This window comes from Oculina patagonica, chromosome 1 (genome assembly GCF_052425735.1).
Source record: "Oculina patagonica isolate OP01 chromosome 1, crgOcupat, whole genome shotgun sequence".
Lineage (NCBI taxonomy): Eukaryota > Metazoa > Cnidaria > Anthozoa > Scleractinia > Oculinidae > Oculina > Oculina patagonica.
Window position 1 is genome coordinate 12,547,225 of NC_135758.1, and position 20,462 is coordinate 12,567,686.

The 20,462-nt window shown below is 38.2% G+C and overlaps 1 protein-coding gene and 1 pseudogene across 2 annotated transcripts; one reads left to right on the forward strand and one right to left on the reverse strand.

Moving 5' to 3' along the window:
* Positions 1-2,025: 2,025 nt before the first annotated feature.
* LOC144648660 (uncharacterized) lies at positions 2,026-4,287 on the reverse strand (annotated as a pseudogene). Its single transcript, XR_013569721.1, has 3 exons — positions 4,019-4,287; positions 2,884-3,021; positions 2,026-2,276 (listed from the first exon to the last, which is right to left on the reverse strand). The product of XR_013569721.1 is annotated as an uncharacterized LOC144648660 (transcript).
* Positions 4,288-9,503: 5,216 nt separating this feature from the next.
* On the forward strand, positions 9,504-11,512 carry LOC144648671 (uncharacterized). Its single transcript, XM_078508173.1, has 3 exons — positions 9,504-9,748; positions 10,417-10,557; positions 11,249-11,512. Exons 1-3 carry the CDS (start codon positions 9,551-9,553, stop codon positions 11,369-11,371), a joined length of 462 nt encoding a protein of 153 aa, XP_078364299.1. The 5' UTR covers positions 9,504-9,550; the 3' UTR covers positions 11,372-11,512.
* Positions 11,513-20,462: the final 8,950 nt, after the last annotated feature.

The following is a 20,462-nucleotide window of genomic DNA, read 5'->3' on the forward strand; positions in this document are numbered from 1 at the left end:
CTAAAAAATGTTTCATTCGGGCAGGCTCCGCTTCGAGGTTCAAATTCTTACCCTTAAGGACACCCTTTCATATACCCACAGAAGATATATTGCGCCCTCTTTCTTAAGTTTTTACTCGAGAAAACCTATAAAATAGCTAGATTAATCAGTCGTTTGGTGCATCTGTTCGAGATTTATAGTTGACCCTACCCTTTCCTTTACCTCAGCTCATGAAATCGCTAGCCTTCCATTAACCTCCAGCCTTAAAAAGGTATCCCTTTTGGGCGGAGCCTCCCGTGTAGTCGATTATCGGAAGTACTCGGTTGAAAAACGTATTAAAACCTGGACAGTGAGCATAAGATGCATTGCATTCAGTTGTAGACAACTAAAATTCTTCGAGTGATTGCCATTGCATGTTTTGATGTTGGCTGCGAATTTTGTGTCACGCTAGAAAATATCCCTCAGCTAGTTGGCGATTTCAATATTCTTTTCAAATGGGCTGCTTGCCAATGCCTGGATATTGGAACAATAAATGGAATATGAAATGAATATATGAAATTCATATATTTGTACTGCGGATATACATTTTAAGCAAATGAAAGATCATCGCAGTAATGTAGTCAACCTGAGTCAACTTAAGCAGTTGAGAAATGCAAGCCAGAAAAAAAAATCATGGGTTCGATTCCCGTTCAAGCCTGAATTATTTTCAGGCTTGCTTTTTTCAACTGCTTAAGTTGAGTACATTTCTGCGATGATCCTTCATCTTCTCCATCCACGTGTATATTACGACTTCACAAGTGACCAGCTCCAAGTTGGCTTGATAGCTCAGTTGATTAGAGCGCTGCAGTTCTGCAGTAGTATCGCAGTCATGGGTTCGATTCCCGTTCAAGCCTGAATTTTTTTTCCGCCTCTGATAAGTTGAGAACATTACTGCGATGATCTTTCATTTAAAGAAAAAATAAATAAATGGAATGTTAATCAGCCTTTCATCTTTTACCAGCGTAAACCAAAATGAGAGTTCAGTTTACTCCCTTTTTGCCGGTAACTTTTCCCTTTATTGAAGGAAAGCTCTTTTAAGAGCTTACATGCATAAGAAGAGCAAAGAGGGCACCAAACAAATATATTTCGTTGCTGTTTTACTAGGAAAAAGATTGCTTTGTGTTTCCTCTCATTTTTTTTGTGGTGACAGCAATTCCTCAATGACAAATAATTACCCAGTGAAGAAACCTGAATTGTTAACTTTGCTTTGTGGAACTGATTATGTTTGTAGACTTTCCTTTCAAATTGATTATAATAATAACACACTCAATATCAATATTATAATAATAAGGGACTCTTGATAAAAATTCCGGAAATAAGCCCTGGGTTTTGTAGGCCTTGTTTCCCCGAATTGTTTTCGGAGAGGCTTGTATCATCGAGGTCTTAGCAGGGATTACGGAAAGGAATTTTACTGATTTCAAAAATGTTTGGTTTGTATCGCGAAGGGATGTTAGGTGTAAGTCTGGTGTAAGTATGCGTACTGAGGAATACTAAATGGTAAAACTCTCTGACGAAAATTAGACGAAAATGAAACCTAAAGCAAGCTTTACATTCGTTCTTTGAACAAGATAATTAAAATATTTTAATGACTCGACTAAAGCCGACGGTGCTTTTTACAACCCGAAGAAAGTTAAATTCCGAGCCAGTTGCCTTATATTCGGCGGGGGAGGGGTGGGGCTAGTGTCGGAACGGGATTTTTGCGTCTGAAACTTGGGAGCTTGTTCGCTGGGGGTGGTGGGCACTTATATTTTGGGGAGGCTTATTGTTAAAATTTTATGGTTATGCGATATGATATGCGCATTACGTCGTTGCATCTCTTTCCCTATGCAATCTTGTTACCAGAGCCCACGGTATCCTTGCCCAGCATTTGGAAAACGAAGGACTCATTTCGCTGGATAAGGGTAGCACACAAGCTCATGCAAAACGACATTCCCAAAGTAGCCACAGGGTTATCTAACAACTAAACTTGAAAGAACGCAAGAAAAAATAAATAAAGTAAAACACAGATTTATGACAATCAGGCTCTTTAATGATACATCTGTTCACTCATGACAACTTGATATCGATATAAAACTACTGTTAACTTGCAGGCTTAATTTTGTTCTATGCGGGTTCAGGGACGGTCGATTTAGTTACTCCGCGTCTTTAGCATCTCCAAGTTTTTTGGCGCATTCTCCAAACCTCACGAAACAGCACAGCTTCTCCTCGCAAGACTTGCTGGCCAACAAGCAACAAGGGATGATCGGCAGACATTTTTTCTAAACGAGACAACAAAAAATACGAAAAACGCTGGTTGTAAGGTAAATGTAGCCTTGAATTTTACATTATTAACATAAATTCCCAATAGATTTTGCAGGTGTTTTCGGTACTATCAATTGAAAATGTTTTCATCGAATAAAAGAAAACAGAATTCGATTTGGGTACTTCGTGACATACAATAAGCCTTGACCCTATTACTGTCGATTTGAATAGCAAACCCTCGCTTGCGAGAGCGTGAGTTAAACAATGAAACTATTGTATTAATGGAACAACGAGGGTTGCACGCAACAGCCTTACGCCTGACAAAGCTGTGGCCCTCGGATTCGTGATCGAATTGGAATATAGAAGTGTTTGTTTTTGTTGTGGGAGAAAAACCGGACAACCCAGAGAAAAACCCCATGAACAAGGGCGAGAACCAACAACAAACTCAACCCACATGACACCGAGTCCGAGATTTGAACCTCAGCTCAGCCACACTGGTGGTGGAGGAGTGCTCACCACTGCACCATTCTGGAATCTACTGTCAATGTCGTGCCAAAACTAAACCCTTGGAAATGAATATCTTGATTTTAGTAAACAAAAGTTATTATAAAGCACAGTACTCACCATATTGTCGGGCAGATGATGTAGACGCACACCAGCTCTCTTCAGGCATTTACCAGTTTTCTTGATACACTCCAAATGCTCACAAGCATCATCTCCAGCTTTCTTGTGGCAAACGACCGCCCTGACTATGCACGCTTTCTGTTGAAAAAATTACAAACATAGTCCTTGGCAACATTTCTTTTCCTTCACTGACAAGCACTCCACAAATCGCATGCTTTTGCACTGCTCGTTAACTTTATCTTTTAATAGCTCATTTCAAAAATGGCGGGCCAGTAAAACTAAAGAGAAAAACATCGATAACACAGCAAAACGCTATACTGAACTTTTGGCAATATGATTTTTTGAACTATACGCTTCTTAGCCATCCCCTTTTTCGTATCGTCGTATGTGGATTTGGTCGGTCGGTGGAAAAAAAAAAAAAAAAAAAAAGTGGAAGGAGCGGAAAGGAGGCCCGCCAGATGTGTGGAGGAACAAGAAGACATGGTACAGTCAAATGGCGGAATGGAGGAGGAAATCGACGTCGTGTACCAACAAGAACGCGAGGATGAACTAATAATGTGTTGCCCAACCTCGCAATTTTTTTTTTTGAAAACGCGAAAATCTGGGTCGGCGGACGACGCAAACAGAGAAAAAAAGGGGATGGCCTTATCTCTATTTATTGCTTTTCTCTCTTTATCTTCCAACAACTTCGATCTTTTCTTTTGTCGGCAAAAAGGAAATGTGTGAGAAATCAAATTTAGGAGTTCCACACTATGTTAATGTTTTTAGTTAAATAGTAATGGGAGTTTTTTCTTTCTCTAAAATCGTGATTAGCAGAAATGACTAACATGTATGTATGAACTATACTTTACGTACTGACTAAGCATTCTTTTGCGCGTTTGTTTACTTGTTACCATAGTTTTCCAAGGTGAAAAATATCCGTAATACCTTAAATTTCGTTTTTTAGATTGCTGGATATGTCTTTAAGGCATTAATGTGGCAGCTTTATCAGAAGCTTAACTGCATGAAAATATGTGAGGTACTTGTGATGATATTAGGTGGATCCGGGGAAGGAAAGAATGGAAATAGGGGAAAATTTGGGTTGGGGGCCCATTTTAAAATACTTTTTCTTTTGTTCAAATATATGATTACTTACGACTCTTGGTGGAATTCCAGTGGGAAAACCGCTTGGGCGAAAACTTGGTCGGGGAAGCTTGGTCGAGCGCTTGGGCCGACGAGGCCGCGGACCTTCCTAGCCATTTCCTCATCTTCCATCTCGAGATAATGCAAGATGGCTTGGGGATGATATTCCATCTCCGCTCGGGCATACACGGCCACTGCCGCGAGAAACAGCAAAGCTAATATTGCCTTCATGTTGACGCGTCTTATCTGTGCTTTGGAAAACACGATGTGAAAAGCGATACGCGCGCTCGTTTATATAGAGCATAGGGCACGCTGGGGTGCTTGTTTCGCTTCCCTCGTGACAAGCTTTCAGGACAAAAGCGCTCCAGGCTTATTTAAACAGCTTTTAGACTAATTTTTCCCACTTTAGGGCTGTTTATCGAGCAACCGATAATAGATTAAACCCTTTTAAGATGTTTAAATTACAATGTCAACATGTTATAGCCCCAAAATAATCTTTTGTCCCTATCGCACGTTTTGTTTACATAGCTTTGTGCGAATTTGTGTTCTGTGGCTTGTGTAATTATCGTTTTCCGAAGAAATTAAAAACAATTCCTTAACAAGTCATGCTTTGGGCAAAAAAAGAGAAATTTAATTACTCACTTAAACACCAGAGAATCTGTTTTTCATGTTGAGCACAACGATTTCTCCAGGCTCTCTTGAAAATAAAAATGGAAACAAGAATCTAAAGGAGATGTTTTTTTTGCACTGATCTTAATGGAAAACTCTAAGTTGTCAAAACCGGCGTTTTACTAAACATCATTGGATCATTTAAGGATAGACTTCAGAGGTTTTGACTAATGCAATATCAACTTTAAAATTCAGAAAGCTATATCAAATTTATAAATGAACTTTGGCGTAAAATAAATGTACAGTTTAGGTGTGTTCCAGAGTTATAATTTTGCGCAGTTCATTCCTCACGGGGAAAAGGTTAATTCCTCACGCAAAATTATACAAACAGAGAGAGAATAGATTATAATTTCTACCCAAGATCTTAACTGACACAGAGCAAAGTTAGAAACTATTATTCGTTGAAAAGATCACGCTCCGATTATAAAGTATTAGCTATGAAGAAAAAAAAAGGCTGTCATGTTTTTTCATTAGCTTCAAGGTAATAATGTACATCGTGGGCAACTCTGTCATCAGTTCCCGGATACGCTCATGATCAATTGCAATCTTTTTTGTAATATAAAAGATAATATTATGTAAAGGTGACTTGATATATACTGGAAAGTAGAGAATTAACTATAATGCAATTTTAAGTGTTGGAAAATAACCCGGGATTTCCTTTTGAGCTCCTTTTGAGCGTTAGCCCTAGAAAGGAAATCGGGCACCACACAAGGCAAATAAACGTTCTTTGACCTTGGTAGGAAATGTAGTACAGTGGATCACCAAGAAGTTAAGAGAAGACAAAGGTCGCGAGCTTCGATCTTGATACTACTGCGTCTAGCCCAAGAGGCTGCCGAGAGGGGAGTCACTCTGATCGTTTAGATGAGCTACACTTTTTTCTAGAAGAATATATTTTCCAAGAATACCGAGGCTGAAATTTGCGAAACTTTTTTAAGAAGAAACCAGAGGCTGAGATTTTGAAAATAATATATTTTTTTGTGTTAAAAATTTGTAAATACAATACAATTTAATATATATGCTTTCAACCAAACCGTATAAAATTCTTTCTTTCTCTAAGTGGCAAAACTAGCCAAAAAGAAAACAAACGCAGCACTAGCCGTATGGTTGATGCTATTTCTGCAAATAGTTACACACCAAACTCTTGTATTTGATACCCCAATACATCATTCTAAAACGGAACTGTCGTACGCTATATTCTAAGAATATATACAAGAATTTTAGCCTAAAATCGGCAGAAAAAAAAAGAATATTCAGCCTGGGCCGGATAAGCAATATTCTTATAGAACAAAAGAGTGTATCTAGGTCTTTGCGGCGCCGAAGGATATGATTTTTTTTTTATCAAAATAGGTATAGTTTTTTCGGCGTGCTCTCTAGACTTGAATTGGCACGTGGCGTGATTAGCATCTGGAATTATGAAGCCTTTCTCAAATGGAATATCAATTGCTGGGATGTTGAGATTATGTATTAGTTGTACCTTGGTGGTCGAAATGGGGTAAGATAAGATAAGATAAGATAAAATTTTATTGAACACTCCTAAAGAGGTTTTTCAGTGAACAATACATGAAGTTGAATAAAATGTAAAATTTAAAATGTGTACCCTAGTTATATATTATAAAACATAAAAAGAAATAGAAAGGAAAATGCAAGAAATAAGAAAAAAAAATTAATTTAAAAACTCGCTGAGAAGCTTTGTCTTCAGAGTTTTCTTAAAAATTGTATGACTCTTGCATAGTTTTAAGTCTTTGTCTAAAGAGTTCCATAGCTTTACTATTCTGTAATAAAATGACTTCTGGCCAGCAGTGGTTTTGCACAGGGGAATATTCAGTTGTGGGGTATACATTTTGGGTATGAAATTGGGTAAATATGACAAATAAATTATTTTTTGGTCTGAAATGTAGTAAGGATTTGAAAAAGCGGGCCGAACAACCCGCTTAACATTTCGACGAAAACAGTGCTTCGTGATTTTATTAGTAAAAATAAATGTGTTGTGTAACTGAGACTAAAATGTGTAAAGTAAAGGGTGGTGCAGACATTGCATATTGACGGCACAACTTTTTAAAATTCCTGTACTAGTGTTTTTCCTACCTCACTTCCCTGTATGTTATTAGTCTTGTTTTTTTGTTACTTTTATACTTCACTTTTATTTTGGAAAGAAAATAAAGACAGGATTTGGACGTTCTCGATTGGTGGCAGTTTTACTAGGAAATGTAGCAGTAGTGAATAAAAAACGAACATATATTCTGAAAATTCATTTTTTAGAGTTTAATTTTTTAAACTTAACACTTCATATCTGGCACAGTTCATTGTCAACCTGTCGTTGTTAAGGTACTTCAAATCTCGGGTTTAATTAATTTTTTCAAGTCCCCTACGTGACTAAAAATGACATTAACTTATCACCAATATATTTTAAACAAATGTTTGCTTATTCTCTTTTTTGCAAAACCCAACACAGCTGCAACTTTGTAAAAAGTAATCTGCAAGTTTCAACATAACAAATTTCCTTGACAGTGGTAATCGTAAAAATTAGCTTTACAAAACAGCGAAAGCGATGGTGCTCTCTGTTGCCTCGTTACTGATTTTGTCTTGGGTTTTTAAAAATGTCTACGTAACTTGAACAAAAAGGTTTTCTTTCCTTTTTTCTTTATTTTTCGGAACATCTATGTAAACTCCATTGTCCCGCACTGCCTATTGTACTTTGCTACACGTTAGAATAAATGTGTTGTGGAAATGATGTGTAAACTAAGAAATTATTCACAACAACAACAAAAGACAGTACAGCGCTTTTTTTGTTTTAGGGGTATTTTTCTTTCCTTTTGGAATTTCCTCATGCACTTGCCTGCATATAATGCGCTTTTTAATCTACAAAGAAGTAAAAATATATATTTTGCTTATGTAGATCGATTTTAATTTTTACTTCAAACTTTATCCGGTTAATTTATTTTTGACAAAGGGAACATGCCTGAGCGCATTGGATGCATGGGTGAGAGTAAAACAAATCAGGAGCCCCTAAACCAATAAGTGAAAAAGTCAAAATCCTAAGTTCGAAAATTAAGCACGTGTTTGGTGTGGTGTAATTTAAGGCCCAAGGCAAATAAAACTTATGATATCTTAAACGCGAAAATGTTACCATGGAATACAACCTTGTAGTTACGAAAATATTTCACAGCTAGTCAAAGTTTTATTTCCCACTTTTTTGTGTTTATTTAACTTTTTGTAACCAAGATTACATGTACATAGGGAAACAAAGGACCCTGTTGAAACGAACAACGGCGTGGTTAAAAATGTTCACTTTTCGAGAGTTTTATTTGTCCCCAGTCAGGCATCTAAGCTTTTTTCAAACTAAGCTGATCAAATTATAATAACTCTTTTTATCGCCTCAAAGAAAGCAAATATCTTAAATAAATACCTGACATCTAAATCTTCGCTAATGTCCTTTGATTTAACCAACTCATTTAGGGAGTCGACAAAACGCATATTTTGTCCCTGACAACGAATCTGACCACAACCCTATTTTATTCGCGAAATTTTTAGAAACTGCTGAACAAATTGTAGCTTATGAGCATCACCTAAGGGTGCCAAGTTTAGGGTCAATGTGGCAACTGTTATAATGAAGTGTTGCTATCATAATTTGTCTGTTAACATATACATGAAATATTTACATTGTATTTTTTTGTCAAGCCATCGTGCCGCAAGCTAGCTCAGCACAAAGCCTACCTGTTTGTTTGCAAGTAGTTAATAACACAAAAGTTTATCCCTTGCCATCTCTTTAACAGCTGCTTAAAGTTGTAATCTTTTTCGGCGTTGTGCTTGAAAAGCATGATAAATATTTTGCGGAATAAAAACAACACTCTTCAAGGAAACAAAAAACCTCTCGAAACAAAGAACCGCGCAGTTTAAATTTTCAGCCTTTTGAGAGTTTATTAATTTGTCCCAAAACTAGGCTGAACAAATATCAGGTCACTTGAAAAATAAAAAATGTCACGTAGAAAAAAATGGCAGGGGGATTGGGAGATAAGTTGAAAAATACTTACTAGAAAGTTAACTAACGGAGTTGAGAATTACTCGTTTCCACTGCAATAATTTTACTCATTTGATCTTGATCAACAGTTGCACCATATATTGGTCTTTTCTCCTTTTATCAATTCGCTTGTATTTAGGTAGAAAAGGAAAGATGTAAGACACCATAGCTTGGAAGTAATTTAACGGAAATGTAACAGTAACGGACCAAAACAGAATATTTCTGTAAAAAAATTAACTTAGTTCCCTAAACATCAAACTTCATATCCCTCTTAAATTATTACCAACCTGAAGTTAAAGCACTTCAAATCTCGACTTAATAAATTCTTCAAAGGATTAAAACTAATTTCAACTAGTCACCGAAATATTTCCAAGGTATTTGTTCACTCTTTGTTGTGCAAAACCGCCAACACAGCTGCACTTTGCATAAAAGTTATCTGCAAGTTTCATCATTACCAATTTCCCTAACAGTGGAAACATAAAAGCTTTTACAAAACAGCTTCGTCAACAGGTTTTTCATTTCGCAAGGTTCTTTGTTATTCTATTTGGCAGTGAAAGAGTATGCAAATCTCAGTGCCCGTTTTACTCCTTCAGGTCCATCAATAAGAGCTCCTCGTTTCGAAAGTGTTTTTTTTCTCTTGTTGTATTTGTTTAACATCTGTGCAAATTCCATTGTCCCGCGCTCCCTTTTGTACTTTGCTGCACACTTAACTTCAATAAAAGCTGTCTAAATAGCAATTTGGGGCTTCCTTTTGTTTTCTGCTAAACAGCAAAATTAAGTCAGGACTTCTCGATTATATATAAGGGGCACACCTTCTCTTTAAGTTACAGTGTCGATTGCACACATCTTGAAGCCAAAATGAAGACTCTCGCCGTTCTCTTTTTCCTCAGCGCCTTTGCAGCGTATGTGACCGCCAATGAAATGGCGTTTCACAGGGCTGTCTTTGATTTCTTGGACGAGAGACACGATGAAAGTATGGCCCAGGTTCTGAGAGACAATGGCTTGCCAGAAGATACTTTAGTAGCTGATGATCATCCCGCACCACCAGACTGGATCGTAAGTTGTTAAACTTATTTCATTTTTAATATTTCTCTTCTTGTTTAAAGCGCATTTCCTGAGCTTTGCTTATAATTTGCTAGCCTAATGATTGCTTTATGACCGCTCAGTTCTGTGGCATGTTGTGACCAATTACAGCCAAACTTTTCTCTCCTCGGCCAATCAAGTGAACTTGAATAAACTCTCGCCCTTTTTTTCTTTCGTATGTTTTTTTAATAACACTTGTTTGCCCAAATTGTTGCCCAAACAGAGCAAAAGTAAGAACAAATTATTTTTAATTTTTATGAGCTTTTTGTCCGCGTTGGCTTAATTTAAAAGCACACTGACTTTAACAATATTTCCGTCGCTGTAACGTGCTGGTTTGTTTTGTCTGCTTAGTACGACATCAAAACTATTCCTCGAATATAAACAGCCTGATGATGCTATAATAACATTGAAAATCGTGCTTTTTTTGGTTACGTATTGTCGCCAGACTGAAGTTGTCGAACTGTTAGTTTCCCTCAGTCTCAAACTTATTTCCAAAGGTGAATAGCGCAAATAAATTCTTGGTCTATTATTGTCTTAATAACTAAATGCACAACATGAAACAAAAAGCCCTTATTCATCCTATAAATTAGATATGCTTAAACTAATTCTCTTGACCTCTATGAACATATTTTTTCTCACAGAAACCTTGCATCGTTAAAGGAAAAATATGCTGGAAGCTGTCTGGTCATGATGCCTGTAAAAAGCTAGCGTGCATTGATAACTTCTTCAAGTGCGTTGTTTCAAACCACCCCACTCCACTCCCTTCACTCTCCCCTATACAGGTACGCACATAACGTAACGGAACTTAACGTAACGTAATATAGCTGCAAACATGGTCGGAAATTTTGATTCGTGTTTCGTCCCGTGGGTTTACTTCCTGTAATGGACTGTATGACAAGGTATCCCTTTCAGGCTGGAGGTATCCAAAGGGTAGGCGGGACTTCAAACATCTCAAACACACACGCATCTTACGGTAAAATCATTTAACATTTTTTAGGGTCTACTCAAATGCAAGGTTAAGAAAAGGGATGCAGTATTTGTAGTGTAGGTATATGAGGTCTGCGTTTGAGCTTAGTGGCCCGCCTGAGCTTATCCCAATTTTAGTAGCATGAAGCCACGTGGAGTATTTCTTCCTCCATCTGGATGGGGTCCTAGTGCATCGCAGGGTGAACGTTCGCCAGTACCCATTTATAAACCTGGTGGAAAGAGGCACAGAGGGAGAGTAAAGTGTCTTGCCCAAGAACACAACACAATGACCCCAGCCAGTGATCAAATCCAGACCGTTCGACCCGGAGTCCGGCGCAGTAACCATTAGGGGTACTATTTTCTATGGGAAGTATATATGAAGTGTTTTCTTTTCTGTTAAAAATGGTGTATAAAAGGGTAAGGGTTTACATGCGCCTGAAACTTTGTTGAGTACTAATTTATTTATGAAAGTAATTTGATTGCCTGTTGGATTTTTTCCTCTTGCAGAAAGGCTGTGTGGCATTGCTTTATCTGTGCAGGAAGCATAGTCCTTCATGTGCCGGTGAATTGTGCTGCTTCGTTCGTATCAAGAGATGCTTTGCTTTCGCAAAGGGATCTGGAGACCAGTGATTCCTCGGAAAACTGTTACACTGTTCCCATGGCAACAAATAGGACGATATCGAATATGCAATTAGGCTCGAGTTATTTTAATATCATATATATTCAGATGTATTTTTGCAGGCAATTAATCAATAAAAAGATAATGCATGACGGGTTTTAGTGAGTTTATTACTGCGTTGCTGTATTGAAGTTTGCGTTTCACGGAATAATCGGGCTTATCTTTTTATTGAATTTTTCAGAAAGTTTCTGAAATATTGCAATACCGTATTTATTCGATTAAACGCCGCGGCGTATTTTTCGTCATTCGAGTGCGGCAATTATTCAAGGGGGCGGCAGGCGTTAATTTAAAATTTAATTTATTTCTTGCTCACAATAGTACCGTATTTATTCGATTAAACACCTCCCTCAAATAAACGCCGTACATAGGGCAGAAACATTGATAAACGCCGCCCTCAAATAAACGCCGCATTATGATGTGGTGCTTATAACAATAATAAAGTCAAAAAGCAAATGCAGTAATAATCAAGTTTGAGCAAGCCTCGAAAATATTTTCCTTGATTGTAACAATGTTTTACGATATTGAAAATATCTTTCAGACAAGCTATAAAAATGTTCAAATGTTCAGTTACCATACTATCAATTACCAGACAACCATTACACTGTAATGTTACAGGAGGGGGCATGGGGAGATGGAGTCATTAATCATTTTTTTCTCAAACCAGCCCAATAGAAAGCAACCTAAATTAAACCGTCCATCAAGTTTTCTACAGTTTCCATTTTGTAAAAAAATGTCTTACTAAACAGCCCTAAAACATTAAAAAGACCACTTTATTTTCTTCCGGACCTAACTTATTCATGGTTTGAAATAAGCTCTCTTCTCTAATAACGCAAGCTCTCCCTCAAAGGTCTTCAGGGGAGAGGGTGTCTTAAGGCGGGGGAAAATTGAATTTTAGTGAAAATTAGGAGGAAGGAAAGAAAGGAGAAGAAATTCTTTGAAACACCACCAGACAGGACCCCCACGCAAGGGCACTCCAAGTTGTTTCGCAAAACACCGCAAAACATAGATTTGTGAAATGAGCAGAGAGATTTTGGATTGCTTGAAACGCTTACGAGATATTCGCATTAAACCCTCATTAAACATGTTAAACGGTGGAAAAACAGTTTTTACGCAAATTTGAATGAATTTCAACGATTTTTTTTTCTCCCAGTAAATTCACTTTTTTATTCAAAAACCAGCGCATGATAATGTTGTTTGCCTTGTTGTTTGATTTGGGTTGTATTCATATAGCGAGAAAGATTCAGGCGAGCGAAAGGAAAACCAAACAAAAACTTCAACACAAAGGATTCGATTGCACAAACAAAGGGATCTTTTTTATTTAAAATTCAAAGCTCGCTTCTTTTGATGGAAGTCAAAACAAAAGATTCAGTTTCGTCGCATCTACCACAGGTATCGAAGTTTACTCTGATACGTTTCAATTTAAGCCTTGAAGGAAAATTAAAAACTCGAAAATAGAAGCAAATCAAGTTTTCCACAAGGTCTCAAGCTATCGCAAGCAAGGTAAGCCCGTTTAACAGTTAGAATATAGTAATCATGTAGAATTTTGGTTATGAGAAAATACGCTTGGAAGACATTTTTGATCAATTATCGCCGGACTGACATCGTATTCTATGAAGTGCTGAATGTAATATGAATGATCGGCGATATACAAACAGTATATATATAAACAGTATAAAGGCTTTATAGAATGAAAGATTTGTGTCTAGCAAACGGTGTCATCCACATAAGACTGGAAAGTACTAAAACTCACTCTCTTTCGCTCGCCGGTACCTGGCCACGGTACCTGGCCAAACGAATTTGCGTTCGCTTTCATCGAGTTCAAATTCGCCGACGCCACACTCAACGCACAGTTTTCGCTTTTCGACCACGGAACGGAATTCGAATTCAGCGTAAGACTGTGGGTTTGTTGCCTATTACTTTTACGTCTGTGTTTCACGTTTCTGTTTTGTTTTGAATATTTTTCCGATGGAAATATACTGAAACGCCAATTGATCTTAGTCGGGGACTGAAACATGGTAAACTTTGCCATTCACTGCTCAGTGCTAAACACGTATTAAATTGGACTTTCTCCGCTACATTTTTATATTTTTCCACGTTAGCGATCACTCACTCTTAAAATTTCTCATTCTCCTTCTCTTGTGGCCTGTTTACATTTCCAGGTAATTTGCATACAGTTTCACAAAGACAGTTTTATGAAAACACAGCTGACACCAAGGCAGTCAAGGTGGCAAAGTGGGAGCGACGTTATTTTCCTGTATGCATTCCGTTCACTTTCAAGGGACGTATATATGTGAAAATTGCAACGCTACAAGCAAAATAAAACCCACATTTCTAAATTCTAATTCAACCCGGATAGAGAACCTGCATGCCTTTCTCTCAAAATATCGTAATTCATTGTTTTCCTGACAAAAACCCAAAACCAAGATCCAACAATGTCGAGTGGCCAAATTTTACAATATCCGGCAACTAATTCTCCTCCTTTTGATGAGAATATAATTCTTATTGCTCCATGCCTCGTTCTTCAAAACGCTTTGGTTAATTCTTCGGGAGTTACCGGTTTTTCTACATTAGGTCCTCAAGATTAGTTGAAATGCGTTAAATAGTTGATACCAAATAAGTTAGGCAAACTTGCAATCCGACTTGCTAGCCAAAGGTGTTCAAGTTAATAATTACATAGGCGGCAAACTTGAGGTTTCTATTTCTTACGAGCCGAGACGGGAAGGGGGGGCGAAGCCCCAGAAGCGGAGGAGAGGAGCGCAGGGAACCCACTGACTGACAAACTCAGAAATCGCAGAATGAATGAAGGTGAAAAAACAGCGAAGACAGCGCGCGCTCCGAGAGCCCACGGATGAAGAGGCACCGGAGCCAATCAGATTGCGCGAACCAAAGTAGGAGGTGGATGCAATGGCTGATAGCTGACGAGAGACGAAGCCCCGAGCCACCTTTCAAGTCGATAGAATCCGAGAGCGATCGCAGCCATTCGGTATGTTCAATGCAAAAGAGGTTCCACAGCACAGACAAAGCATCCACTGCTGGTTTTTTGCTTGTCACATGAGAAAAATATCCACCAAAGTATGAGTAGTGTTATGAGTAATTTTGCTAATTTGTTTTTGTTGAATTAAGATTTCCAAGCGTTTTCTGTTTCGCTCTTGGCAATTGTAAAGTTAGCATTATTTTTCAAAAAAATGCAGATTTTCCATGGTGGGGGGTATGAATTTGCATGTATGGGATTGGCCGAGGATTAAGATAACAAGAAAGTTGTTTTGGGGGGTACGAAGGCCGGACTCTAGGTCTACGCGCTTTTTCTCATTTTGGAAAATAATCTTTGAAAGAAATTACAAGCAAGGGAGATTGGCAATTTGAACTTGGAATATTGGTGGTTGAAACTTATGGGAAACCAAAATACCTGACATTTATTATTTAAGGAGGCTCGATGTAGTTTTTTTAGCCCTAGGGTGGTCGTTTTAAAAATGAAAACTATCTAGGAAGCCAATGTTCGATTTTTGCTAAAATACACCATAATGATCAAATATGACCAAAGTTTAATTTTTTTACTGGTCACTAAGTCACAAAGGTTACCATAGCAACGATTGTCATTTTCTTTTGTTTTCAAACAAGCTTGATTTTCTTGAAATCTAGATTGACAATTGGTGTTTATTTTTTGATATGTTAAAGTACAGTGGATTGACTACCTGTAGACAAAATTTCAGAAAAATCTGTAAGACCGTTTTAGAGTTAATCAAGAATGAAGTTTTTTGTAACTTCTTGTAGTTTCCTACAATTGGCAGTCGATATATTTTGCCAAATTAAAGCAAAAACTCTCTCGCTTTTAGTCAATGGTCTTTGATGGTGTAAGTATTTATATTTCATATTGAATAACTGCGTTTGAATACTAGGAAACAATTTAAAAGCACCTATTTCACATTAAAATGGAATATTTCTGAAAATTTCATTCTTGATTTACTTGAAAACGCTCTTACAGATTTTTCTAAAATTCTGTCAACAGTTAGTTAATCTACTAATATTTAACATATCAAAAAATAAACACCAATTGTCAATCTAGATTTCGAGAAAATCAAGCTTGTTTGAAAACAAAAGAAAATGACAATCGTTGCTATGGTAACCTTTGTGACTAAGTGACCAGTAAAAAATTAAACTTTGGTCATATTTGATCATTATGGTGTATTTTGGCAAAAATCGAACATTGGCTTCCTAGATAACTTTTATTTTGAAAACGACCACCCTAGGGCTAAGAAAACTACATCGAGCCTCCTTACCAGAAACAGCTACGAACAATATCTTTAAATTATATATTATACATCCTAACGCTCATTCAAACGTTATCCATGGTTAGGAGGCAGATTCCTGGCTAATCCTGACCCCCTTGGTAATATAGGCGCTGACTGTGTTTGCAACGGGCGTTGCTCACTGAAAGGTAATTTCCGCACGGTAACATCTTCAATGAACTTAATACTTTGACTTTGACCAAGGCCCCGATCAAACATTCGAAGGTTTTATGGTCTAATTAAGGCGCGTTTACACGACAAAAAAATTTGGGTACGGACCCGTCAAAAATTGGTCCGGACCTCACCACATTTGTAGAAAAACAGCCAAATCAAAACGGGGCCATAGGCGCCTATGGCCCCGTTTTGATTTGACTGTTTTTCAACAAAAGTGGTTAGGTCCGGACCATTTTTGTGATGGGTCCGTACCCAAATTTCTGTACCGTGTAAACGTCAAAGTCGGAAATCTTTTCTCCATCAAAATCTCGGCGCTGTTCATAGTGGCTTATAGTTTAGGCGCCAAACATATAATTATTCGTCGATCGATGTATGTGACAGAACAGTTGCTATGGCTTTTCATTACTTATTTTACAATACTTTTAAACAAATTTTTATGGCGTATCCGGCTCTGTGTTTTTCCACTGGAAAAGTTTTCCACCTGTTTTCCACCAGCCATTCTTAAACACCCTGTAACCAGGTATTTGTGTTTATCGACTCGGGCGACTTTAACGAAGTTCCACATATGGTTAACTACCTTGTCTTCATCTAAATAGTTCTTTATAGTTTGCCTCTATAGTGAATAATCAGATGCGCTGAGTGTCAGCTGAATAATAATGTTACTTGAATCCATCCAAACACAACTAGATTTACTTTAAAAAGAGTCACAACGCATGCTCCAGTGAAGTTTCAGTTTAATTTTAATTTACAGGCAGAAGCAATAACTGATATTTTACTATTTCCTGTTACTACTGTTACCTGTTCTTTTAGATCAAAGCTAACCCGCTTTATAAAGAAAGTCATGTTTCGCCGACTTATACACAATCAGACAACCCAAAAATCTACTTTTGCTACCAGCTTGTCACTTCAGTGCTTCTCTTTCACCAGTGGAGCTAACTAACGCAAATAAACGTATAACTGAACATCTCTCTTCGAATCCCTTATTGGTTCTGTCCAGTTAACTTGACACGCAAATGTCTATTATTTTCTATCTTGTCTATCTTTATAAGTGGAGTTTTTAATTAAGCCGGTGTCGTAAAACCAAAACCAAGGTAATCACTCTGGCCAAAAACAAGTGGCCGGCATCAAGTGCGGGGAAACGTTTGCAAGCGAATCACGATTGGTTTTGGTTTTGCTTCTGATTGGCTGAGAAGGTGGCGCGAGTTTTTTGAGCCAATCACTACTGAGCGTAGTAATGCAAAACCAAAGCAAACGGCTCTATAATGTAAGAAAAGATATATAACTATTGTAAAATTATAAAAAATAACCTTTGGGCAGGAAATTGCACGTACAGTAAAGGGTTTGAAAAGAAAGATCTCGGCGTGCTCAAGCTAGGTCCTTTGTAGAACGCTACAAGAAGACCCAGCCACTAAAGTTATTTACAATAAGAAATATGTCTGGACTAATAGAAACTTTCTTTTTAGTGCACCAGAAACAACACAGCTGTCTGGCCAATATTAGCCTATCTGAACTTGTATCACTTCTTACCTCTACAACTGAAGATATGGAACCACCTTTGGATAGTACTAGAAGTAGTGTTGTTAAGACACAAACCATCTCAGCCGCAGCGCCTCAATCGAGTAAAGACCAAGGATACTGTTGCAGTCAGTGTAACCAGCGTTTCAAAACATCAGTGCTACTTCGCGAACACTTTCGATCCCACGCGGAATTTCCTTTCAAGTGCTCCGTTTGTGGCGAAGGCTTCACGGATTTTTTATCTAGACGGGAACATGTTAGACAACACAAATCTGAAAGGCGATTTAAATGTTCTGATTGCCAACGGAGTTTCAATGGCATACTAGCACTTGACAGTCATCACTGTCGCGGCCTTATCAGATCAAAAACCTTCCAGTGTAACCAGTGTGGTAAGAAGTTTGGTTCTAAAACCAATCTCGAGAATCACTTGCCTATTCATTCTGAAGTTAAGCAGTTCAGTTGCAACCTTTGTGACAAGCAGTATACTCAAAGAAGCGCCCTTGACAGACACAAACGGATTCATAGTTCAGATGGGGAACGGAGCTGTCGCTGCCAAGTTTGCGGAAAACTGTTGTCTTGTGAGTCTTCCCTTCGTTTACATCTAAGGATTCACACTGGAGAAAAACCCTACAAGTGTAAGGAGTGTAGGAAATGTTTCGCGCAGAGTTCAACCCTTATTGGGCACTTAAGAACGCATACTAGCCAACAGGAAAAGCCTTTTAAGTGCAATGATTGTGGAAAAAGCTTTGCACGTGTCGCAGATTTTCACATCCATCAGCGTATCCACACTGGAGAGAAGCCTTATAAATGCGACAAATGTGAAAAGCGTTTTCGACATAGTTCGTCCCTTACTAAACATAAACAGGTTCATATTCCTGTCGAAATGCGAGTAGAGGAAGCTGCAAGAGAGGGACTTATACTTTTTAACTGTGGTTACTGTGATAAAATATTTACAGTTAGCTCAAACATGCGAAGACACGAGCGAACCCACACAGGAGAAAAACTCCACAGATGTACTGACTGTAAAAAATGTTTTTCGCGCAAGGATGATCTTAAATCACACCGAATCACCGTACATGGTTTTGAAAGGAAGACAGTAAAAGAGGGACCCAGACTTTTCAACTGTGGTTACTGTGATAAAGTATTTACACATAGCTCATCTTTGCGAAAACACGAGCGCACCCACACAGGAGAAAAACACTTCAGATGTACTGACTGTAATAAATGTTTCTCTCGCAAAGATGAACTTAAAAAACACCGAAACACTGTACACGGTTGTGGTGAAACACACGAGTGTTGGGTTTGTGGAAAGCATTTGAGTAGCTATCATAAGATGAGATTGCACATATGTTTACACACAGGAGAACGAAACCATTTTTGTCCTGTGTGTGGAAAGGGATACATCAGCTTAGATCGCTTTAAACAACATATGCGATCGCACGAAAACGGCCCCGAACGCAGTGAAAATGGACATGATTAAGTTTTGTCCCACTACGTGCCGACGAAATAGAAGTTTGCTATTTCGATCTGCTCTGTTGGCTATTGTTCTCGAGCTGTTCAATTTTAGTCGAGGAAGCTGCAAGAGAGTGGCTGAGTCTTTTTAAGGGGGGTTCATACCGAGATAAAGCATTTACGCTTAACTCAAACTTGCGGAGACACAAGCGTACCCACACAGGAGAAGAGACTCACATATGCACGGACTATAACAAATGCTTTTCGTGTAAGAATGATGTGCACGCTCGTGGTGAAACACACGTGCACCACAATCGTCGGTGGGTAAAAACGTTTGAGCAGCTATCAAAGGATAAGGCTAAACATACGCTTACATACTGGAGAAAGACACACATGTCCTGTGTGTAAGATGAGCGATATATGCTGAAAGGGCCTTAAAATTAAAGGAATCTGCGCTCGCACGTCTGAAAAAGACACACACGTCCGAAAAAGACACTTGAGTTTTGTCCCCACTGAAAACCAACTTAAATGTCGTTTTAGATCAAGAAATATTGACGATGTGGAATTTCGATGTGGAATCTTTTCAATCTGTCGTAACTTTGTAGTTGTTATCTTGTAAGCAAAGCGCAAGGGCTGTACTAAGAGGCTATCAGCCGTAGACATTGACAAGAGGATGGACCGAGAGAAGCAGGGTCGAAAATAGAAAAGACCTAGGGCCGATAGTCTACCAATACTGTCCCAATCAAGCTTTGTTTATAAAAGTTTTATTAAAGTTAAAAACTTTACCGGCTCCATTTCTTTGAGGAATTAAGCATTCTGATTGCCTGATTTTTGTAAGTGCTCCTTTGACCTATCGTAGGGATTGTTGACGGATATGAAGACCATTTGTAAACCACATTATTGTGATGTTTTGGCATCCTATTTTAAGATTACCAATACCACGTTGCGCTTGTTGGAGGGCTACCCTCTTCCACAAGCCATTGTTAGTTGTCCCTGTAAACGAAAAAAATTTGCTTTGCTGAAAATTTGCTTCTCCTGTTCCACGCATGCTCTTTGTGTCCAAACTTGATCCTGGTAGGTGAGTCAAAGTAGCCAAAGTGTTTATAGGAAAAAGGATGGCTCTCACCCCTGGGTCACCCAACCTTCAAAGCGGGTGACCCTCCACCAAGGGCCATCCCGGACCCCGAAAATATTGGCGCGTTCCTATATAAACGGTCCGCATGTATCTATAGAAAAATGTATGAAAAGCTTTTTCGCCGCTAGGATTTTTTTTCGCGTCCACGCGCCAGACCTATGTTTATTAACTTAAGTAATATAATATATTTGGACAACGTAATTAATCAATAGATAGCACTATTTGAAAAACATAATTTCAAGGCGTCGATTTAGCAAATCGATGCAAAAGTCTAAAATAATGCAAGGACCACTTGCACAAACAGCAGCGAAGTGAAGCTGGGTCTTGGCGTAGGTCAGGATCAACAATATTAAATAAAACGATAAACCAAATGCAAGGCTGATCGGTTAGCTAAAAGGCTAAATAAATTTTTAAACTAACCTTCTTCAGGGGCGGAAAAGCTAAGTAAAAATGATAATAGACGGTTAAAATATTTGAAAC

Excerpts from the sequence above, each read along its gene's own strand:
- LOC144648671 (XM_078508173.1), top strand. The coding sequence starts at position 9,551 with ATGAAGACTCTCGCCGTTCTCTTTTTCCTCAGCGCCTTTGCAGCGTAT. Across the intron at positions 9,749-10,416 it reads CCGCACCACCAGACTGGATC|AAACCTTGCATCGTTAAAGG; the intron begins GTAAGTTGTTAA and ends TTTTTCTCACAG. Across the intron at positions 10,558-11,248 it reads CTTCACTCTCCCCTATACAG|AAAGGCTGTGTGGCATTGCT; the intron begins GTACGCACATAA and ends TTCCTCTTGCAG.